This window comes from Coloeus monedula (assembly GCF_965178545.1).
Source record: "Coloeus monedula genome assembly, chromosome: 4".
NCBI lineage: Eukaryota > Metazoa > Chordata > Aves > Passeriformes > Corvidae > Coloeus > Coloeus monedula.
This window is the reverse complement of record NC_138784.1, coordinates 51039522-51059880: the sequence shown is the minus strand read 5'-3', so window position 1 is coordinate 51059880 and position 20359 is coordinate 51039522. Positions and strand designations below refer to the sequence as shown.

At 38.7% G+C, this 20359-nt stretch overlaps 1 protein-coding gene across 2 annotated transcripts in view; it reads right to left on the bottom strand.

The window, feature by feature from the left end:
* Positions 1–18640, bottom strand: part of MDFIC (MyoD family inhibitor domain containing) — a 50177-nt gene extending 31537 nt beyond the window's left edge. The window contains exons 1-3 of one of the 2 annotated variants that reach the window (XM_082280427.1): positions 18601–18640; positions 18012–18167; positions 6626–6757 (exon numbers count right to left, since the gene is read on the bottom strand). In XM_082280427.1, the coding sequence (XP_082136553.1) occupies positions 6626–6757; positions 18012–18102 (223 nt within the window). In that variant the 5' untranslated portion in view covers positions 18103–18167; positions 18601–18640. Of the gene's footprint in view, positions 1–6625; positions 6758–18011; positions 18168–18420; positions 18546–18600 lie in introns of those variants that run through there. The other variant, XM_082280426.1, reaches the window with a different exon arrangement.
* Between the last annotated feature and the right edge of the window lie 1719 nt (positions 18641–20359).

Sequence of the window (20359 nt, the reverse complement as noted above, 5' to 3'; positions counted from 1 at the left end):
CATGGTTTAAGTTCATGACATTTTTGCCAGTGGACAGGTTCCTAAAAGTATGTCTTAGATGATGATACTTTCTCACACTTTGTAATTTAGTGTTTTCTTTGCTAAATATGGCTAACTAAATCCTGTTAGTACTGAAAACAGAAGACTGAAACAATACTGACTCATTGGTTTGGTAGTATAGTATTTCACATACAATGCAGTCGAGTTTTATTATTCTTCCTCTTTAAGGAACTACTACAAGCATATTCTACTTTTTCCCCTATATGACGAACTAATCAGAAAAAGTATATAACTGTTCTTTCCCATATAGGCATAACAGCATGATTAATTCTGAGACAGTACCAATACAACACAGGAAAATATTCTGAAATTAAGATACAATTTACTTCAGGCCCAAACACAGCAAGCAGAGCAATCTTCACATTACTTAAAGAATTTCACCTTTGTCTGGTACTGATGATTACTGCCATCCAAACTTCCTCAGCCTCAGACCATAAATTCAGATAATGTTTTGAGAGTCAGAAGTAAAATAAAACAGAAACTAAAAGGCTGCAAGTAATTCTGGCTATTAGTGATATGCAGAATACATACATCTATCTTATGGCCATCTGGAATAGTTTAAAGTTCTCACTGAAGTTTGACTACTGTACTGTAAATGGATCAACAGCAGCAAGAAGTTCATTTCTTGACATGGAGTGACAACAGAATATAAAAATTCCTGATCTATCTCAGTCCATCATTAGCTGCATTTCCTTAGAGCAATCAACGTAGAGTTGAAGGGAAGACGCTACACAGAAAACATTTGCACCTCGCACCAGCTCTGTTTGCAAGGGACTACTAATTTCAGCAACACTCGCATCATTTCACAGTGACATCTGTAAACACAGAATTCACAGGACCAATTAGGTTGGAAAAGACTTCTGAGATCATTGAGTCCAACATATGACAGAACACCACCGTATCAACTAGATCATGGCACTAAGTGCCATGTCCAGTCTTTCCTTAAACATCTCCAGGGATGGTGATTCCACCACCTCCCTGGGCAGTCCATTCCAACATCTGATCATAGTTTCTGTGAAGAAATTCTTCCTGATGACCAATCTAAACCTGCCCTGGTGCAGCTTGAGACTCTGTCCTGTTATCCTGGGAGAAGAGACCAACCCCCACTTGGCCACCACCTCCTTTCAGGTAGTTGCAGAGAGTGGTAAGGTCTCCCCTGAGCCTCCTTTTCTCCAGGCTAACACCAAAGACTCAGTCAGACTCCGAAGACCGTAACTGTAATGGTACAGGTATCTGTGAAAATCCCTCTCTGCCCAGGAGAGGGTAAAATGAAAATCAAAGGGAAAGGCTTTGGTTGTGCAACTCACCAGGCCCCTAAACAAGCCTGAGAAATTTTTCAAAGACTTTTGGAGCAGCTGTAGTAAGAGAACTGCCAGGTCAGGGGAGAAACCAAAGCAACACAGGCTAGTTCTCTGCTGGGGAGAGGATTAGAAAATCTCTGGGACACGAGTTCTCAGGGAAGACCTCTACTCCTCTATTACTTCTACTAGCCAGATTTCTCAAAGATTAATCTTTTTTAAAAGAAGGTTCTAAATATCAAATACTGTGCTGCTGTATAAATATTGAACTGATTAAGTTTTGTTCATTCATAGGTTAACAGATTTTTATACTTGGGTGTGTTTGGAACACGTGCATAAATCACTTCTTTAACTAATAGAATACACTTTTCAAACTCGGTAATATATTTTGCATAATTTCCATTAATCTATTCTGCACAATTTCTGTAGTCACACACTGTTATGCTGCAAGAAGACTGTATTTGTCATACTTTCTAGCTTTGAAAAGAACCATTGCAGTTAACTCAAGCACTTTGCACTATTTTATAGACAGAATAAACAGGACCATTTGAAATCACAGCAATTGTAAGATGACTGTGCATCATAGAACAGACAAGAAAAGGTATCTGGATTAATGTAAAACAAAACAAAGAATTCTAACAGCAGATTATCTACTTCTTGTTGGAAAAAAAAAAAACAGTTCCAAACACAAACAGCGTAACTTAAACTACAGAAATCACTCACTTAGCCAGACAAAGAAAGGAATCTCCAAACCTTAAAATTAAATAAATAATAATGTAAAGTGAAAAGGTCAACATAAAAATATAGAAAACAAAAAGATAAAAAATCTAGGTTTATATTTCAGAAGAATATAGTAAATAAAATAGTTGCCACAAGAACACATAAAATTGTTTGATCCCCACAGAGCTGAAAGAAGCATCCCTTTCTCTGAAGAACCACTCTTATCAGGAGGGTGTTCCATGGACAAGAAAGAGGCAATTGAAGCTAGAAAATGATGGATAGCAATGACCTTTCTATCTGTAAAACATGGGCATATTTTAGGTATTTAATCTTGAGAATTGAATTATTATTAATCAATTATTCATGACAATTTGAATCTATGGTAGATGTTTTTTGTTTTCTTAAATATCACATAGCTAAGGTTCTGCTTGAGAACCAGAAAGGAGATTAAATCCTCACAAGCAAATAGTGTTGAAGACTGGCATTTTATTCCCTCCTAAACATTCCTTTCCCTGCATAGCAACACACATTGAAGATAACCTAGTACCCCCTGCAAAAATCCTGCCTAAATATTCTAAAATCCATCTTTACAGCCTTTTTTTCTCTAAGAGGCAAAAAATATCCCATACCTCTTCCAGAGAACAAAGCAGAGCATTGTAGTAGTACAGAGCAGCAAAAACTGCTATGGCTTCATTCCCACAGCTACAGGTTACCCTGATGCATATTTTAATATGCACTCCTCCTCACTTGCCAACAGTGAGTGATAACAGAAGCAGAACCACTCCATTATGGGCCACCAGACCATACAATGAAAATAAGCAGAAGGTGTTTGCAGATATTTAAAATGCACTGCCAAAAAAGACAGCAGATGGGGTTATTCTAAAGCTCTTTTGAAAAGCAGAACCTCTGCAGTCAGAAATAAAATAAAAAATATGTGTGCATCTGTGAAGGGAAGGGAACAGGTCTCAACATCTTCTTGAACAATAACTGTACTGAAAAATAGATGTATTTCCAACTGGGGGAGCCACTATGGAAAGACTCTCACTCAGATCCTAAAACTGAAGGATATGGATAGCAGTTGCCACCTTGTGATGACTAAAACCAATTTAACACACATAAAACCAGCAAGTAATTGGCAGTTTTTCCTGTTCTCACTCTGTTAAAAAATGTACACCTTATTCCTAGTCTAACTGAACTTCCGGACATTACATTGAGTTCTCCCTTTGTCTTGCTATAGTTGAAGAACTGTCTTACCAAATTTCTGTTTGTTGTGGTATGCTTCTTAGGGACTAGGCAAAGCCCCTCTTTACTCCCCTTGTTAACACTAAACAGATTGAATTCCAGGAGGTTTTCCACAATAAGGCATGTTTTCAACTACTCCAGTCATTCCTGAGATATTTGTGGTTCTCCCCTGACCCTTCTCCAACTGAACAGTCTTCCAGTTAACAGTTATGCAAGTGTATTCACAATTACGACAGAAAGGTAATACAACTGCTTTCTTCTTATGTAGCCCTTCCTTGTTTGTATGTCAGTATACAGTAATCTTTTGATTCTCAAGCTGTCTTCAAAAACAATAAATTCCTTGGTTGAGGCTTCCCGTAAGATTAACCACATAGCCAGGATATTATGAACATTTTCATTAATGGGGAGAAGGGATGCTCCAAAGGAGGTGGGGAAAAGGCTAATTCGGAGAAAATCTCTGGAGGTTAAAAAAGGGAGCTTGTAAAAGGACTGAAAGGGCAAAGCAAGGTGAATGTAAAACATCTTACTGTGGAAAACGGGGGCAGTGTTTTAGTTTATTGATGTTGCCTGGTAAACTGAGTTCACAAGTGCAAATGAGAAATCATACATAATGAAGTCATTACAGGGGCTCTAACAGTGGACTTCGTTGTTAGTGTGCCAGTAGAACTGACTGATTAATCTAATTCCATATAACAGCAGGATAAAACAGCTGCAAACAAGGAAAACCTTGGAAATTAAATGCTGGAAACATTTATAAAGTAAAAGCTAATGGTAAGACAAATGGAGTATGTATCAGCTGTGGGGATGGAAAACAATCTGTATGGGAAAAAAGGAAACTGAATCACTAAGATAGTGGTGAACAGTTGTGAAGTACGCGCTGTCTAAAACAATTTTAAGAAAGAGTTTTAAAATATAGTGTAATAATCAAAACACTGTTTATTCCAACCTCAAACTTCTTTCACTATGCAACAGTCTGCAAACTTTAGTTTGGTGGGGTAACAGATCTGGTTGAATCAAGACCATTCTGAGCTACAATACTTATTTTTTACATGAAATACCTAAGTAATGTTTCTGATAAGAAAGCTTCTCTTTGCTGCACTTGTTCTAGTTTTCAAACTTACATTACTAGGTATATTGAGTTGTAAAACGTCTGCAAACTACAAGACGTATAACTGAGTCAAGCACTGTTTCTCAATTTTTAAAAGAACAAACTTCCCTACTCATAAGTTCCCCCCCCACCAAAAAAAAAAACACCAAAAAAACCCCAAAAAAACCTGCTTTGATTTTTGATTTCATAATTTTTGTTTCTTCCATCTGGAAGACTTTATACTATAAATATATATATATATATATATATATATATATATATATATATATGTAAAAGTTACCTGAAGCAAAGAGAGGTTTGCATCATAGCATCTAATCAAATATGACTCATAATAAAGCCTCTACTACACACTTATTAAGACTAAGTGTTTAAGAAACTTACAGCTTTCAGCTAAACTTGCTTTTCACAAACTCAGAGGTAAAGCTACTCGTGGCTCCAGGATAAGGACAGTCATGCACACTGGAATAGTACCTTTTACCTCTACATTTTATCCGATCTTTGCCGTGCTCCCTGTTCCTTTTTTTTATATAATTCAGCAGCAAATAACCCTCCCATCGCAGAGATATAACTACATATAATCATCAAGTCACTTTACCAGGGGTTTCCACTATCTGCTGCAATTTCTACTATATGTTGAAAAAAAGATATCATTTCCTCACACTCCCCAGTGCAGCCACTGCAGTATGTCTTGGTGAGGAACAGATTAGAGGATGTACAGCATCACTCTGCAGTCCTTGGTCCTTTCCTCCATAGCTCAGGCATGCTGCTAACTGCTATGAAATAAATCTGCTTTCTCATGGGTTTGGGAATAAAGAAGCTTCTATAGGAAGAAGGAATGAGAAGGAGGCCCTTCCAGAAGGAGAAGATGCCATACACACCTTTCCATATCCTCAACATAACCACAAAGCAATTGTTTGTCGAGGGACAGTTAGATCTAAAATAATAATCTTTTGGAACTAAGTAAACTCTCAAGGTGTGCAGGACAATTCTCCCTGTTTGTGGTCCTTTAAAAATTATTTTAAATTGTCAGATAAATATCTGGTAAGGATCTAGGTAACTATTCAATACATTAGAGGTGTAAGTATTTACTGGTATTAATTACTTAGGAAAAAAAGGATTAACGAAGATTTGGAAAGAATTCTAAATGCTAACACAAAGTTCCAGAGAAGTTGAATGTAAAGATAAGACTAAAAAACAACTATGCAAACTAACAAAACTAACGAAAAAACAACCTAAAAAGAAACAGATAACTGCAGCAAAAAATCACCAGTTTTGACAACAGCAGGCTCAGAAATATGAATTTACCCCACTTTCTACAGTATAGTGTACACTGTAAAGAGAGACTAACCCTGAAATGTGTGATCAGATGCCCTCAAGAGAGCTGGAGCACCACTCTGCATTTAGTCCATTTTCTTTCTGAATACACCCTATAATTAGAGAACAGTTCGTCATGCTGCCCCTCCCCTGAGCAACTAACATTCATGCACTCACAGAATTTTAGAGCAATATTACCTCTGGCAGTGGACAGAAATATTTTTGCCTTAGGAGGGTTCAATGGATAGCATATGATCTTCAGTCCAACACAGGACAATAGGAATAATCTTGCATACCTTTTTATGCAAGGTTTTAAAGCATACAGGACATACACTAGAAATGTGGACCGATAAGAACTAATTTAAAAACTCCACAGTTTTACAGCATAGGTCTAAAACCTTATCTTACAGCATTCTTCTAGTTTTGAAAAGAGTAACTACTTTAGGATTCAAAACTCTTAAAAAACCTACACCTGACCAGTACTCAGTGCATCTGGAAGCAACTGCTTTCAACATAGTTTACTCTACTGCTTATATATATGTGTAACCTGGGAAACTGAGGGTGATGACACCTAGCACAGCTGCATGCATGCAGTACTAACTATAGTACTATTAATGATAAGAGAAGAATGCAACACTAAGGCTTTGAAAGCGTTGATGCTACAGAGGTCTTTACCACACTGCACCACTTGAATCACACCTTTCTTTATACTCGTTGCTTATGCATCCTGACAGGAGTCAATCTGGGAAATAAATTCAGTAGATGTGCAATACGGTTGCAACACAATTGCATTTGACACACATTTAACAGAGTCAACAGGCAGTATCCCATTACACTGTGAAAGCAAGCCTCAATGGCAGCAATTTGCTCTGGAAATACTTACTTCTGATGAGGTCACCATCAGTGCGATTTCCCCAGATGGACTGCTCTTGTATCTCTGCTTGTATACTTTGATTACTGCAAGGCTGGTTTATGTCTTTATCTCCTGTCACAGTAGTCTCTTGGTCAGTTTTTCCTAAGTCAAAAGAAATTTCAAGATATTAGTTTCTACAGTACTTTTTCTCTATGTCAGCAAAATGAATTTTTGAAAATTAAAAGTAAGAGGGCATAAAATATAACTTGTCCTAGCATCCCCTTTTGTTTCCTTAGAATTAACTTCCAATAAAGTTGATTTTCCATTTGTTTTCTGGCCTAGATCAATATAATTTCTCTTTAAGAAAGACTTTTAGTCATATTGTACCCAACTGTGCAAAAAAATAGCAGCTTCTGTAAGGAATTATAGTGGGGGGGGGGAGGTGTTTTCTTATTTAGTTAGCTTCCACGAAATTTTCATATAAAAATTTGAATAGCTTTGTCACACACAAAAAACCCATTATTTTTTACCCACATAGTAATTTTACAAAATTTTGTTCTCTATTTTTTTATAATTATACACATAATCAAAGACAAATATAGTTGGAACTTCAAAAGTGATTAGTACAAAAAATCAGAAAAAAATATTATAACACAATTACCTATTTTTCATTTTAAAAAATAGTTTTCAAAAGCTACTGCTGATTAAAAGTCAACATTTAGCCATTAATGAAAAGAAAAAGTATTTCTTCTCTCCAAGTATACATAAGATGCAAGGAAAATTCCATAGTAAGGTTATTTGAGAGATTCTTCAGCTTATTTCACAATGTAACAGATATTGTTGTTTTGATGATTTTGCCAGTTATCACAAGCAGACCAGAATTTCCTCAAACCAAGGTAAGTGACGGTTTACATCTTCACTGTCATTAATGTTTTAATAATCAAAGCCACACACAGAGATCTTTTTGTTCTTGATTGCCACAGATTTTTCCTAGTGGCATTCAAGGAAACATTTTCAAATCTGGCATTACTTTGTTCATTATTCACAGCAACAGATTATCAGTTTATATTATCTTACTCAAGGGATCTGTAAAACACTAAATGTTTTCAGTGTCATGTATTTCTTTTTAGTATACCTACATTTATTATTTACAGTAAATCTAAATGAGCAACTGCTGAAAAGTCTGTTAGCTCTATTTATTTGTTTCAAACAAGAACATGTTTATAAATCCCATATTACAATGAATCATACTGTATCCTCCAGTAAAGCAATTATTCCAGTCCTGAGACACAGAAAAATCACTTTTTGCTACTATGACATAGTAAAGGTTAGTTTTTCATGCAACCCACAGCACTTTGATTTTAAATCCTAACTTTCTGCCTTTGTTATCCACCCTATTAAACTGAGGCACTGAACATCACTCAAAATAATATATGCCATCTTGTGTGCATAGTAGCATATGCCTTCAAGCACTGCTGCTCCCCTTCTATCAGTTTCCACCTCTGAAATGTCTGACCTAGCTACCTCCATGGTACGTCGCTCTCAGTCCTCCCTCCCAACCACTTGTCCATATTTCCTCAAGCCCATCCTGAGAGGAACTGTTTCTCTGGGATTGGCATAGTTATTGAAATGAATGGGAAGATATTGACTTTAATGAGTTTTGCCCCTTGCACTGATGACTTAACCTTACCTAGATACTCATCCTATTAACATTAAGAAAACAAAACCAAAACCACAAAACCCCCGACAAAAAAAACCAACCCCTCCCCCCAAAAAAAACCTCAAAAAAACAGCACCAAACCAAACCAAAAACAACAACAAAAACAAACCAAAACACAGAGTTTTTCAACCTCTTTGACAGACATCAGATACAAATCATTTCTGCCTGGTATCTATCCAATACAAATTGACCATATTGAAGTGTGATGATTTAGCCTCTGCAGTTAAGTATTAGGTGCAAATGTGTTTCAAAAGTGTTTGAAAAGTGTTCTGGAAGGGACTGAATAAAAATAAGTTGTGTCCTGACAGAGCTAGTGTAAAAGCAGTCTGCTTTCCACAAACACTAAGCTTAAATGACCTATTTTAGGAGATTTTGCTCTTAAATTACTTTACTACAGCAATGACACCAAAATTATAATATGTACCCAGCAGTGCTAGTACAGACCCGCAGAGTAGCTGTATAGAATTCTCTTGTATAGGATATGACTTTGCAGAACCCTATTATTTCATGTAGTAAACAATGAACAGCTGTAAGGAAACAATAATGCTAATATTATGGGGCCCTCAGTGTTCCAGATTACATTTTTATCTAAGAAATCTGAAGGAGTGCAGAATACAATCAGTCATCATTATTCATACAAATTTATTTTTCATCCCTCTGCTTGTTTTCAGTTCAGTATTTTTTTCTCACTATGTAGGCTGTATGTGTATTTTTCATGTGCACTTCTATTATTCTAACTGGATATAGTAAACGGCCAGTCAAGACCATGTAAACAATAGTAGCAGTTAACAAGAAAGAAGAAGCAATATTAAAAAGTTTAAAAGAAACAATGTTGCAATTAAACACCAAACAATTTTTATAGGACGTTCGAAACAACATTAATTATCTCTTCTTTGATCTATTGAATTCACATGAAGACTTCCCTGTAAATGTGCACAACAGAAACCTGCACCATTAATCGTGTTTGGTATCCTTTGCATGCCAGAATTGCCCACTGGAGCAGCTGATCCTGGTAGATGCTGCTCTGTGGTGCCGTGAGCTCACCCTGGGCACCAGCTAAGGACCACCCAGCCTCTCCTTCCTTCCCCAGCCCCCAGCAGGACAAGGGGAGAGAACAGAAAGACCCAAGGGAGGAAACTCATGCGTCAAGATACAGTTTGTAAGTGAAGAAAAGAGGAAGGAAAAGTAAAACAGGAGATGCAAAGGCAATCACCCACCATCTCCCACAAGTAGACCGATGCCCAAGCCAGTCTCTAAGCAATGGCTACCTCCCCATAAACCTCCCCGTCCGATTTTATTGCAGAGCATGACGTTCTATGGCACAGAATAGCCCTCTTGTCAACCTGAGCCAGCTGCCTGGATTATGTCCCCTCCCAACCCCATGCCTACCCACAGTCTAGTCACTGTAGAGAAAACTGGGAAAAGAGAGAACCTTGACTGGTGCTGTGCAACTGCTGCTCAGCAATAGCCAACCCACTGGTGTGCTATCAACCCCGTTTGACTCACTGATCCCAAACACAGCACCACAGAGGTTGCATTGAAGAAAATTAAACCCATCACACCCAGACTTAGTACAATGGGGCTTTAGAAATAGTAGATCTTACGATCTCTTTATTTGATTTTTTCATAAATTGTTTCTGATGCATCAAACCACTGAAAACAGACAAACACTGGTGTCTTGATTCAGTTGCTTTTTCTTGAATACGTACCACACCTCAGTTTTTGTACAAAGGAATTAACTGATTATTCCCTTATAATACACAGTTGATAATGGGATTGTATTTTCTTTAATACTAGAGGTGCCCCTAAAACATACCAATTACACCCAGTCACAGACGAAGACAGCCTCAAGAACATTCCCATCTTTTGTTGATGCCATTACTTTTACATTAGGTGCCTAAGAATAATCACAACAGTAGTTTATGAAGAATCAACACAAAGACCTTAGTCTGACAGAAATATTAATGGATCTGGCCACAGACAAGTATGACTTTTTTCCACTGCATCTTCAAGTAAATTTGTAACACTTTTCTGTTTCAATCAAGCTTACCTTTAAGAATTCTTTTTGTAAAACTTCCTTAGTATTTCAGCTTCTGCTTCCTTTAGCACACCCTTCCACTCTCATGTGGCTAACCTCCAATACTGACAGCCAAGAAGAAAAAGAGATGCTCCTCTTAACAGTTCAAATAATGGAAAGAAAAGACTCATTATGTTCTGAGTCTGGCAGTGCTAAAGTATAAATCCAATCTCTCTTCAAAACCACAGTAAGTTACTCTAGGTCATGCCACAAAAGAAACACAGACTTCTTACCTACCACAGTTCAGCCCCAAATCAGCAACTTGTGTGGCTCTGCACTTCCCCTAAACTAACAGCAGTGCCAGGGCTGAAGAGCTTCTAGTCAAAAGCCCCAGGGAGTGACACCCACACAAAACACCTTGTGGTTTATCCTGAAGGTAAGCATAGACAGAAACTCTACTTGGCCAGAGATTAATGCAAGTTTAAGATTTAAATAAGTAAGAGATATGACATGCTAACAAAGTATAAAATTGAGATGACTAACAGCCAAATAATATCTATGATACAGACAACTGGTAAGCCACTTAGTGAAAAAAAATTAAAATTTTAATCACATCTCAAAATTATTGCTTCATTAAATAAGTGAATAAAGTGAATTATTGCTTTTTCTCTACGGAATTACTTAAGTATACATAAATCATTTTTATAGTACATACATTCATTTTACCATAATCGTGTTATATTTATTTTTAAAATACACAGCAATATATATATTCCATAGAGTAAAGACTTGTTTTCATCTTTGAGACTATTGTAATATTGAATGTTAACTTTTGTTTGAGTTTGGATAATATGCCTCTGGTTACACACACTTCTTTGCAACGTGACAAATACATCCTGCAGGACTCCACCAGCTGAATGTCAGCAGTCTGGATTAGCAACAAGGCTACTATTACAACAGCCCTACCAAAAAGAAAACTTAACAAATAGTCAAAGCTGTCAAGAAAGATCTCTGTAAATTAGGCAAAAAGGGTATACTGGGCAATCTCCCCCAATTTCTTCCAATTCTATGTCTTTGGGAAGTTGCTGGGACATACGTCAAACTAATTACTGAAAAATTCTTAGACCATCCCAGTGACTTATCTCTCTTTTCACAGCTATATTTATGTATCTTTCTCTATAATGTAAAGGATATAAAGTGGGGGTGAAATTAATACACAAAACTGATAGAAAGTACAAAAAAGATAGGTAATGGATGCGTATTTGCAAGACACACTTCAAAGAGCTCAAGTATTTGACAAATAACCAACTCCTCTTCTTCAAGTGCTCATCCATTTGTACATCCATACTCCAGCTGCCCCCAAGAGCTCCACCACATCTTCTTATTCAGAAAGGGGTCTCTGTGTGTTCATACACATGGTATCATGTATCATGAAGTAAGTAACATATACAAAACAAAAATGCAAACAAGTGCCCACAATAAGTGGATTGCATGTCCCCAGCATGTGATTGGCAGCTGATTTCTGTTCTTTAGATGACACATAACCCTATACATTGACTCAGTCATCACTTCCAAGAATGTGAATCATAAGAGTGCATGACTAGCAAAATGACAAACTGGACTTGAGAAACAGGTTTAGAGCTTGTCTATAAAATGTATGAGTTTGTACATAAAATGAATTTAATGAATTCTGCTGCAACAACTGAAGGCTTTGCTGCTATGACACATCCATTTTCTGTTCACCAGCAATGTGGTGGACTGCATTTGGACTCCAAATAGTAAAGAAAAAATAACTGCTGAGAAAGGTTTCTGGAAACCTGAGTGCATCATTCTCATCAAAGAGAGAGAAATAAGCAAAATGCATTGGCACGGTGGTCACTGTGATCTCAAAAACTGCACTCACAAACAGTTCAACAGTTTTACGGCTTAGGGGCGGAGGAAAAATTTGGAGGCATGGGGCAAAGTTTACTTAGGCACCTAAAGTTGACCCAGTTGTTGGGATGAATCCTCAGAAGGCCTGAGTTTATCCTATAACAAGCAGATGCAGATTTAAAAATACATGTGCAAAGTTCAAATCATCCCAAATGAAATTTTGTCCTTCAAAGAAGAGAAAAATTACAAAAGAAAAACAATTGTCACAAAACATAAACACAAACGCATAAGAAGATCTATGAGGAATAAAAAAGTCAAAGAATGTTTCCAAAAGGAAATGTAACAATCAGTTCTCTGTCTCAAGCCTACAGTTGTTGGGAGGGATTGAAGAGCATGTGGCAAACACTGCACTTCTAACACTTCCTCTGTTCATTAATAACCTTGCTGGCAAGGAATGCTACTTCCTGCTGAAAATTCCACTGTTCACAACAATAACACAAAGAAATCCTAATAATACCACATTTTACAATGTAATCATTAACAGTAACACCTACCATCTACTTCATGAAATACCTAAAAGTTTTAGGCATTTTACGCAACAAATAAGTTCAACAGTTTGTGTAACAGAATGCTTATTCCAGCATTTGCCTGAAACAATCTCACTTCATTAAGAACATCTAATAAACACTGATAATCCACAAATTATGGAGTTGGAAGCATCCAATTAGATGTTTGATTGTTTTAAAACTAAAAAAAAAAAATTACTTGGATTCAATTTAATTTCAGTGGCTTTCCCTTAAATGTCTTGTTGCAACTTTCAATGGCTTCAGAAGTGCCACAGAAAAAATTAGTTTCTGAAAATTAGAGCAATTTAACTGAGCAGTTTTTTGGGAAACTTACAAAGAATTTTGCAGGTGCAAGCTATGGTAAAACTATGAAAGTACTAGAAGTTCGACAGCTCTGAACAAATTTGAGTCATGATAAAGTAAAAATGAACAGCAATGTGAAAATAGGTATTCTGCATTATTTTAAGTGTTACGAAGGTCAAACACACAAGTGAAAACTTTTCAAAAATAATCACACTAATTATGCAGTCAGTTATGAATGTATGCCATTCATCCAAAGAAGTTTCACATGTATACAAAACCAGTTTCATGGAAGTGCTAAGCAATACTTGGCAGCTGTGGCTGTATTAATAAAAGCATGGGCCAATAAAACTGGGCCTGTACAGCAAGAGTTAACTTTAAGGATATTCCATATTATACATGTTCCAGGGGCTTTCTACGTTGAACTAGTTCTCAGATTTAATCTCAAAGATTGAAGGCTTACTAGTGGCTGGAGTGTACTGGGCACATTCCTGCAGTTTTCAGATTATTTTGAGCAAAAGGAATCCCATCCAGGTCACGCCCTAGGATCACTCCACAACGCAAATCAAAGTAGAGGCGAACAGATTTACTTCAAAACTGCAGGGCTGATCCAAATAAAAACAGAAGGATAACACACTCATTGCTGGATGTTACTTATCAGGAAAAAAAAAAGAAGCGTTATGAAGCAAAGAGAAATCTGAGAGCCCAGAGCTGAACTGAAGAAGAATTACTGTGATATAAAATAAACCTGTGATACAAGATGGAACAAAAAAATTTCAAACTCGACACAAGACCTTTACAGTCAACTCTATGAAATACAAGTCTATCACACCCATGTGGGCATGAATCACTTCACTGGAACGGTATGCACGTGAAACTGAAAGCAGACGTATACTTTCATGACAAACTAGAGTCAGACACCTATTTACCAAAGTCTTAGATATTTTAGCCAGTAATATTAAATAAATGCCTCAGTACTGCCACACAGCAATGAAACAAAACAGATTCTCTCAACTCTTGTCAAATAGCAAGAGACAACACAATTACAGAGGAAATATTTGGTAAGTTTGAGCAATCTGAGCACACTGGTTAAACATTAAAATAAAAATACATTACTCATAACACTGAGGCGTTGCTGGTAAAGTGGAATAATTATTGTGATAGCAATCATTGTTGCCCCAAGAACGTCCAAACATTCTCTGCATTAAGTCTTTTGTCACCCAATCTCATGTAGCCATCAGATTCCTATAGTGCTCCTCATCATGAAAACAGTTAAGCACAGAAAACATGATGAGATTAGAATCACATTCTTGAAGAGGAGTACTTTGTACATTTTCTGAATGGAAGTATTAGTTGCTGCATATGGTTTCTTGAGATAGCAAATCAGAACTGCATCTCCATCCAGCAACAGTGAGATGATTTGCACCAGAGAGAACAATCACTTATAGAATCTGACCCTTGATATTTCTACTAGGTTTCTCCATCCTCCCCACCCCACTAAAATAAAAAATTAATGTGGATTTCCATCATGTAAAGAGTAATCATAGTGAAATTATCAGTCTCAATTTCATAATAAGTTAATTATCATAGTAATTATTGTTTTGATTTTCTTTCTTAATTGAGAAAGCTAAACATTATTCCTTTGTTATTCTAGGTTACAGTTAGTTACCAAAAAGCAAAGATAAAGGCATTCCAAATAATTTATAGATGACAGTCCTGCATTTTCTAAAATGTGGCCTGATTCTCTAAATGTAGTTCCATGTCCACTGAATTTCTCTCTTGTATTCCATAGTTTATTCAAATGCAGAGGATTTAATAAAAAAAGTCTACCCATAGTCCAGGCAATAATCACACCATAGCCTCTGATATATGAAATATTTTCCTTAAAGCGAACAGTCCAATGGTCATGAATTGCCACATTCCTTCCTCAGGGACATTATTTTGGTAGCTACAAGTTGAGAAATACCTGATCACAACCAAATTAAAGTGGTCTGAGCAGAGGCATGACACTATTTACTGACTACATAATACAACTAGATGTAATCATAATTTGGTTCCAAGGTCCATGAGCTACAGGACAAGAAAGAGGGCATCAACAGGATCTTGAACAAGGCTGCACAAGTAGAGCTACACTTTTGGAAGGATGTGGCAGAAATTAACATGATCACAGAAATGGTTAAACCTTCCACCCTCCAGCCTCTTAGAGCAGCAGACCCCACTGACACAGATAATGGTTTAAAGACTGAAGTTGAATTTTGACATTGTTAAAAAAGAAAATGCTAGGATTTCATCTGCTCTCTCTCACAGCACACTAATTGTATAGGGGTGGTGTCCAGATTCTCACTAATATTTATGCATTTATTCAAAAATGAACTAACAAGGAAGAACAGTGACGGGGGAGATGTTGAAAGAACATATTGGTCAAAGTAACACAGAAAAATTCTTTTAAATCATGAAAGCCAGAGCACACAACATCTGTAGGCCAAATTATGCCTCAACCCAGTTTTCACCATGTCCACAACTGATGAATATCCCTGCATACTGCCTAAGCTTTATTGAGTTTGTCTGGTCTTTAACTAAGTTGTAGGATAGCCATTTTTGAATATGCAAAATTCAACTGAAATTTCTTTTCCTTTCATGGAAAAATACAATTAATCTTCAGCATCTGCATGTATATGACAGCAAGCAAAAGGAGCACTTTGTATATCTGGATTTCTTGATGGTACCTCACAGAACTACAGAAGAGTGAAAGTTTGTTCCCAGGGTATAAGGTATCTGTATCAGTTAAACAAATATACAAAGCACATTAAAGTATGCTGTTAAAAATGAGAAATTCCTTCTCATTAGACTGCACTTAATACTTTATTATACATAGAAGATAAGCCATCTTTTCCTGATTAAGGAATCTTTAATTCTAGGTCAACCCAGATTTCAAGTATCTCACTGTAAATAGATGAAGTCATTTATAGGTCAATAATATGAACTTCAATCAAAGCTTTTAAAATTATCACCAAATTCTAGAGAAGTCAATGTCATTTTGGATGTCCTGGGGGTAGAATAGAAGGATAGGGGCTGTTGAAAGTCCCAGACATACTATCTTAGTTCCTCAGCCCTGGAATATCTGAATTACCTTACCCTGTAACCACACACTGCAAAGCTGACAACAGAAATGCTGGAATATAGACTGGAAATGTTATGAACTCACCTTTTCCTCTTTCCACCCCCACTTCCCCAACAGACTTAGACTAGAAAAAAGCAACAAATATCCACATTATCCAATATTATCCATATTATCCTTAAATCTAAGTTCATTAGAATAAAATTATGTATTTGGATGCTGAATTCTGTTACAAACCAGCTTTGTCTATATGTGAACTGTATATAAGCTTTAAAAGCACATGCCTTGATAGGTGTGGCCAGCGCGCAAACTATAATCATTATGCTTGTTTGTACCTTACTGATCCCTAAGAAAGCTGTGAGGTTTAATTGTGTCATTCGGATTTTCTGTGCATTACTTGTCAGGGACAGATCAGTATTTCTCTGCTTTTCATTAAAAAAAAGGGCATGTATTTACAATCATACATAGGACTTTCACTTCACAGTGAAAATTCAGTTTGAAGTGGCACTGTGAGAACGAGACCCCTTTCCATGCTATTAGTTCACTGACTTATAACTTCAGCAACTTTGATGTATGGCCTACATGCAGAATTTAACCAGTGTGGCCAGCTGACCACCTAAAAGATAAACACACCACACTGAAAATAAACACATATCACAGGTACTGATGGTTCTGGCAAAAATGTGATTCCAGCAGTTCAGTTCCGCATGCTTGATCTTCTGCATTTAATCTTTTTTATTATTATTTTTTACTGTTTAGAAGTAATGAGTCATTCTCTAGGACAAAAAAAACCATCCAACAATAAGATAAGTATAAGCCAACTTGCTGTATCTCCCTGCCAAAACATTTTTTACTTAGCTACGGATATTTTCTGGTTTCTGAAAGGAGTCTTCAACTCTGATTACACATAGCTATTGATTTTCCTAGCTACAAAAACAAGGCTGCATCTTTAATCCACAGTTGCACAACTGTGTTACCAGGCTCTGCTCCAGTTAACCAGTTATGAATAAAGTTACAGTTCTTGAACAAGATTATTCGTCTGTTTTTCAGAGACTGTTTAAACTCCTGTGAGAATTCTGGAAAACCATAGCTGTAAATGAATAAACAAAAAAAGTCTCATATTCACAGACCAGGACTTGACAGGCAAACAGACTTCTCAGTTTTGAGGATAATCTGCAATATACCTTGTCAAACTTCCCTACATGAAGGTGATCAGGGTATCAATGTATTTTGTTCAAATAAGACATAACTTAAATAATTTATCTTTAAGATGAAAGTACTTTTAAACAACCTTCTGAACAGCTGATAGGAAACAAGTTATATTCTGAGAAACTGGTTTTAGCGGCAGCGTCACAGAGTAATCTAAGAAAAAGCCAGCAAAGTGACCTCCAACCTCAACAATGCTCTTGCTATTGGATCAAGCCTCCATAATTTACTTCAAGACCTGGAAGGACAGCTTCACAGGAAAAAATTTCTAAACACAAACACAAAGCTGAGAAAAACAAAAGCAATTTTTAAGGAGCAACATCTGCCTCTGAATCACTGCAGTTTTTCAAGTACTGAAAATCAGTGCTGAGAGCAGCGCATTTTTTCCTTCTTTTTTTGGGGGGGGGGTTTGTTGTTGTTTTGTTTTGTTTTGCTTTTTCATTTTTTTATGGGAATTTCAGATTAAAACAATGAAGTGGTGAAGTGAAAGTGCTACAGAGATACCCTAAAGAGGGGAGGTGAAAGAAAAGACGGGTTAAAACCCACAAATCAAATCAGTAAATGTATCATTCAAATATAAGGCGTAACAATTACAGAGAAACTTTAAAGCAACTTACCTCGAGGGAGCGAGATCAAAGAGCTGTTTTCAGTCGGAGCTTGCTCTGGCCCGCCAGGCCCCGGAGGAAGAGGCTCTCTCACTTGGGACATCTGCCAGTTCTCTCCCCGAGTAACAGAGTGCCTGCACCCCCCTCCAACAAAACTAACACGCGACCCTGAAGGAACAAGCAAACGAAAGGACTTGTTAATGTATTTTAAGCAGAAAACTCACGGCTCGGGGCGAGGGACTGAAGAGGGACAGTAGGGAAGCGGCGGCAACTTTGCGGCGCGGCGGGCGCGCCCCCCGCCCCCTGCAGCGAGCACCCGCGGGGCCGGGGGGCGGCGGCCGCGGGGCGGGAACGGCCGCGGGGGGTGTCCGGGGGGGCCCGTCCGCCGCGGCGGAGCCGGCTGGCAGCGCGGCGCGCCTACCTCCGCATTTCCTCCCGCTCCGCCGCGCCGCCCGGCCCTGCGCCGCGCCCCGGCCGCGGGAGCCTTCGCGCCGCTCCCGCTCTGCCGCCGCCGCGCCGCCTGTCCCGGCAGCCGCCTCCTCTCGGGCCGCGCCGCCCGCCCCGCGCCCGCGGGCCTTCCCCCGGCAGTGGCGCGCACAACCTGGCACTCACAGCCGCTGTCCCACCGCCGCCACAGTCACTCCTTCTCCATCATTTCCGGACGACGAAACGTCCCGCTCCGGCTGGCGGCGGCTGCGGCTCGGGGCGGCGGTTGTGCAGGTCCTGCCGCCCGCCAGCGACGGGCCCGCGGGCTGGGCAGGGCTGGGCTGCGCGGGGCCGGGTCTGCGGGGTCTGCCGGCCGCGGGACGCCTCGCTGCCCGCAGCCGGGCCTCCAGCCATGGAAATTCCCCCAGGAGATCGTAACCAGTCAGACAGAAGTAGGCAAGAAGGGGAAAAAAACCCCAGGAGAATGTGAAAGTGAGGCTTTCCCGCCTGGGCAGGGTTTGCAGCTGCAGCGCTGGCAGCGGTGCGGGGCACGCTGCATGGCGCAGCCGCCGGCTCCCAAGTTGGCCGCGGTGTTCTGGATCGCCCGCCACCAGTTGCGCCTCGGAGTGCGGAGCGGCACGTGGAGCGCCGCAGGCCCCGCTGCCCTGCGGCCTTTCCACGCTCCGCCGGGCCCTGCTGGCGCGGCCGACCTTGCTACCCCTGCCCCTGGCTGGTAACATGCTGATATATCCATTAAAAGGACTTCACAGCGGGCACATAGAAATTCTCAAAGAACACGAAGAATAATAGAACAAGCAGTTTTTAAAAGTAGAACCCTCAAGTGCAAACTACTTCCTCTGCTACCGTTCGCCAAGCAGTGTTACCTGGACTTTCTCCATATAGGAAATACATTTCTTTCCCATGGCACAGTGTGATGTGATCATCAGTCTCATGCTCTATTCTTGCCCACGACATGGGGTACTGCAGTTATTGCTTGCACATGTGCTGGTGTCCATAAGCTACATGCTTTGCCTTGCGTACGCTATCACAGTATGTCACCTTTCTCGACTGAAGTGTGCCCAGGCTTAAAATGCATTTTCCTTAAAATTTACAAGCAGATTTTTTTATTGTGGTTTAGTAAATATGCCAGCTTTACTGGTACATCTCATTACAGTGAGGTATTTAGATACATTTTTTGGGAAACAAAAGTAGGAAGATAAAATATGCAACTTGCAGACTATCAGCATCCTAGCATAAGAGACTATAATTGATAGATATTCATTTTGATATCAGACATGCTAAGGAATATGCTCAGGTATTAAAAGTTAACTTTTTAAAGTTTAGCCTTTCCCTGACATGCCTGCAAAACAACCAGAGCAAAGTGTAAATACCTGACTAGGAGCCAGTTCTGTGTGAACTCCACACCCTTCAGGGCTAACTTATTTCAGAAGTCATCAGTAATTTTGCACCAGTGTACAGCTTTATTGTTGTCATTGGTGGTGCAGAAGAAGAAGTGTGGTGAAAGGCGCATATGCTTTACTCTGAAAAATACTATAATTTTAAAGTATTTTAGTAACCTAAGGTGTTCTTTGATGCAGCATAGTCTTTCTTTAAACATGTATATGGGAAAATGGGGGAAAAAAAAGATGTTTTATGTAGGAAAGCAGCTGTGTAAAAAAAATCCATTTGGGGCACACAAAGCTATTATTTTACTGTGTAATAATAATATTGTTCTCAATATCTACACTTTTCATCTGTGCAAACATTGCATAACTTTCCATAGTCCCCTCCTTGCTGTCCTGGGAGCAGAGTGATCAAGACATAAGGTAGCATGATTTACCTCAAACTCCCAAGTGAGTCAGTGGCAGAAGAAAGGTTGTGACTCACTCTCAACATACAAGCTTGTGTTTTTCCCTCTGAAACTGGAAACACAG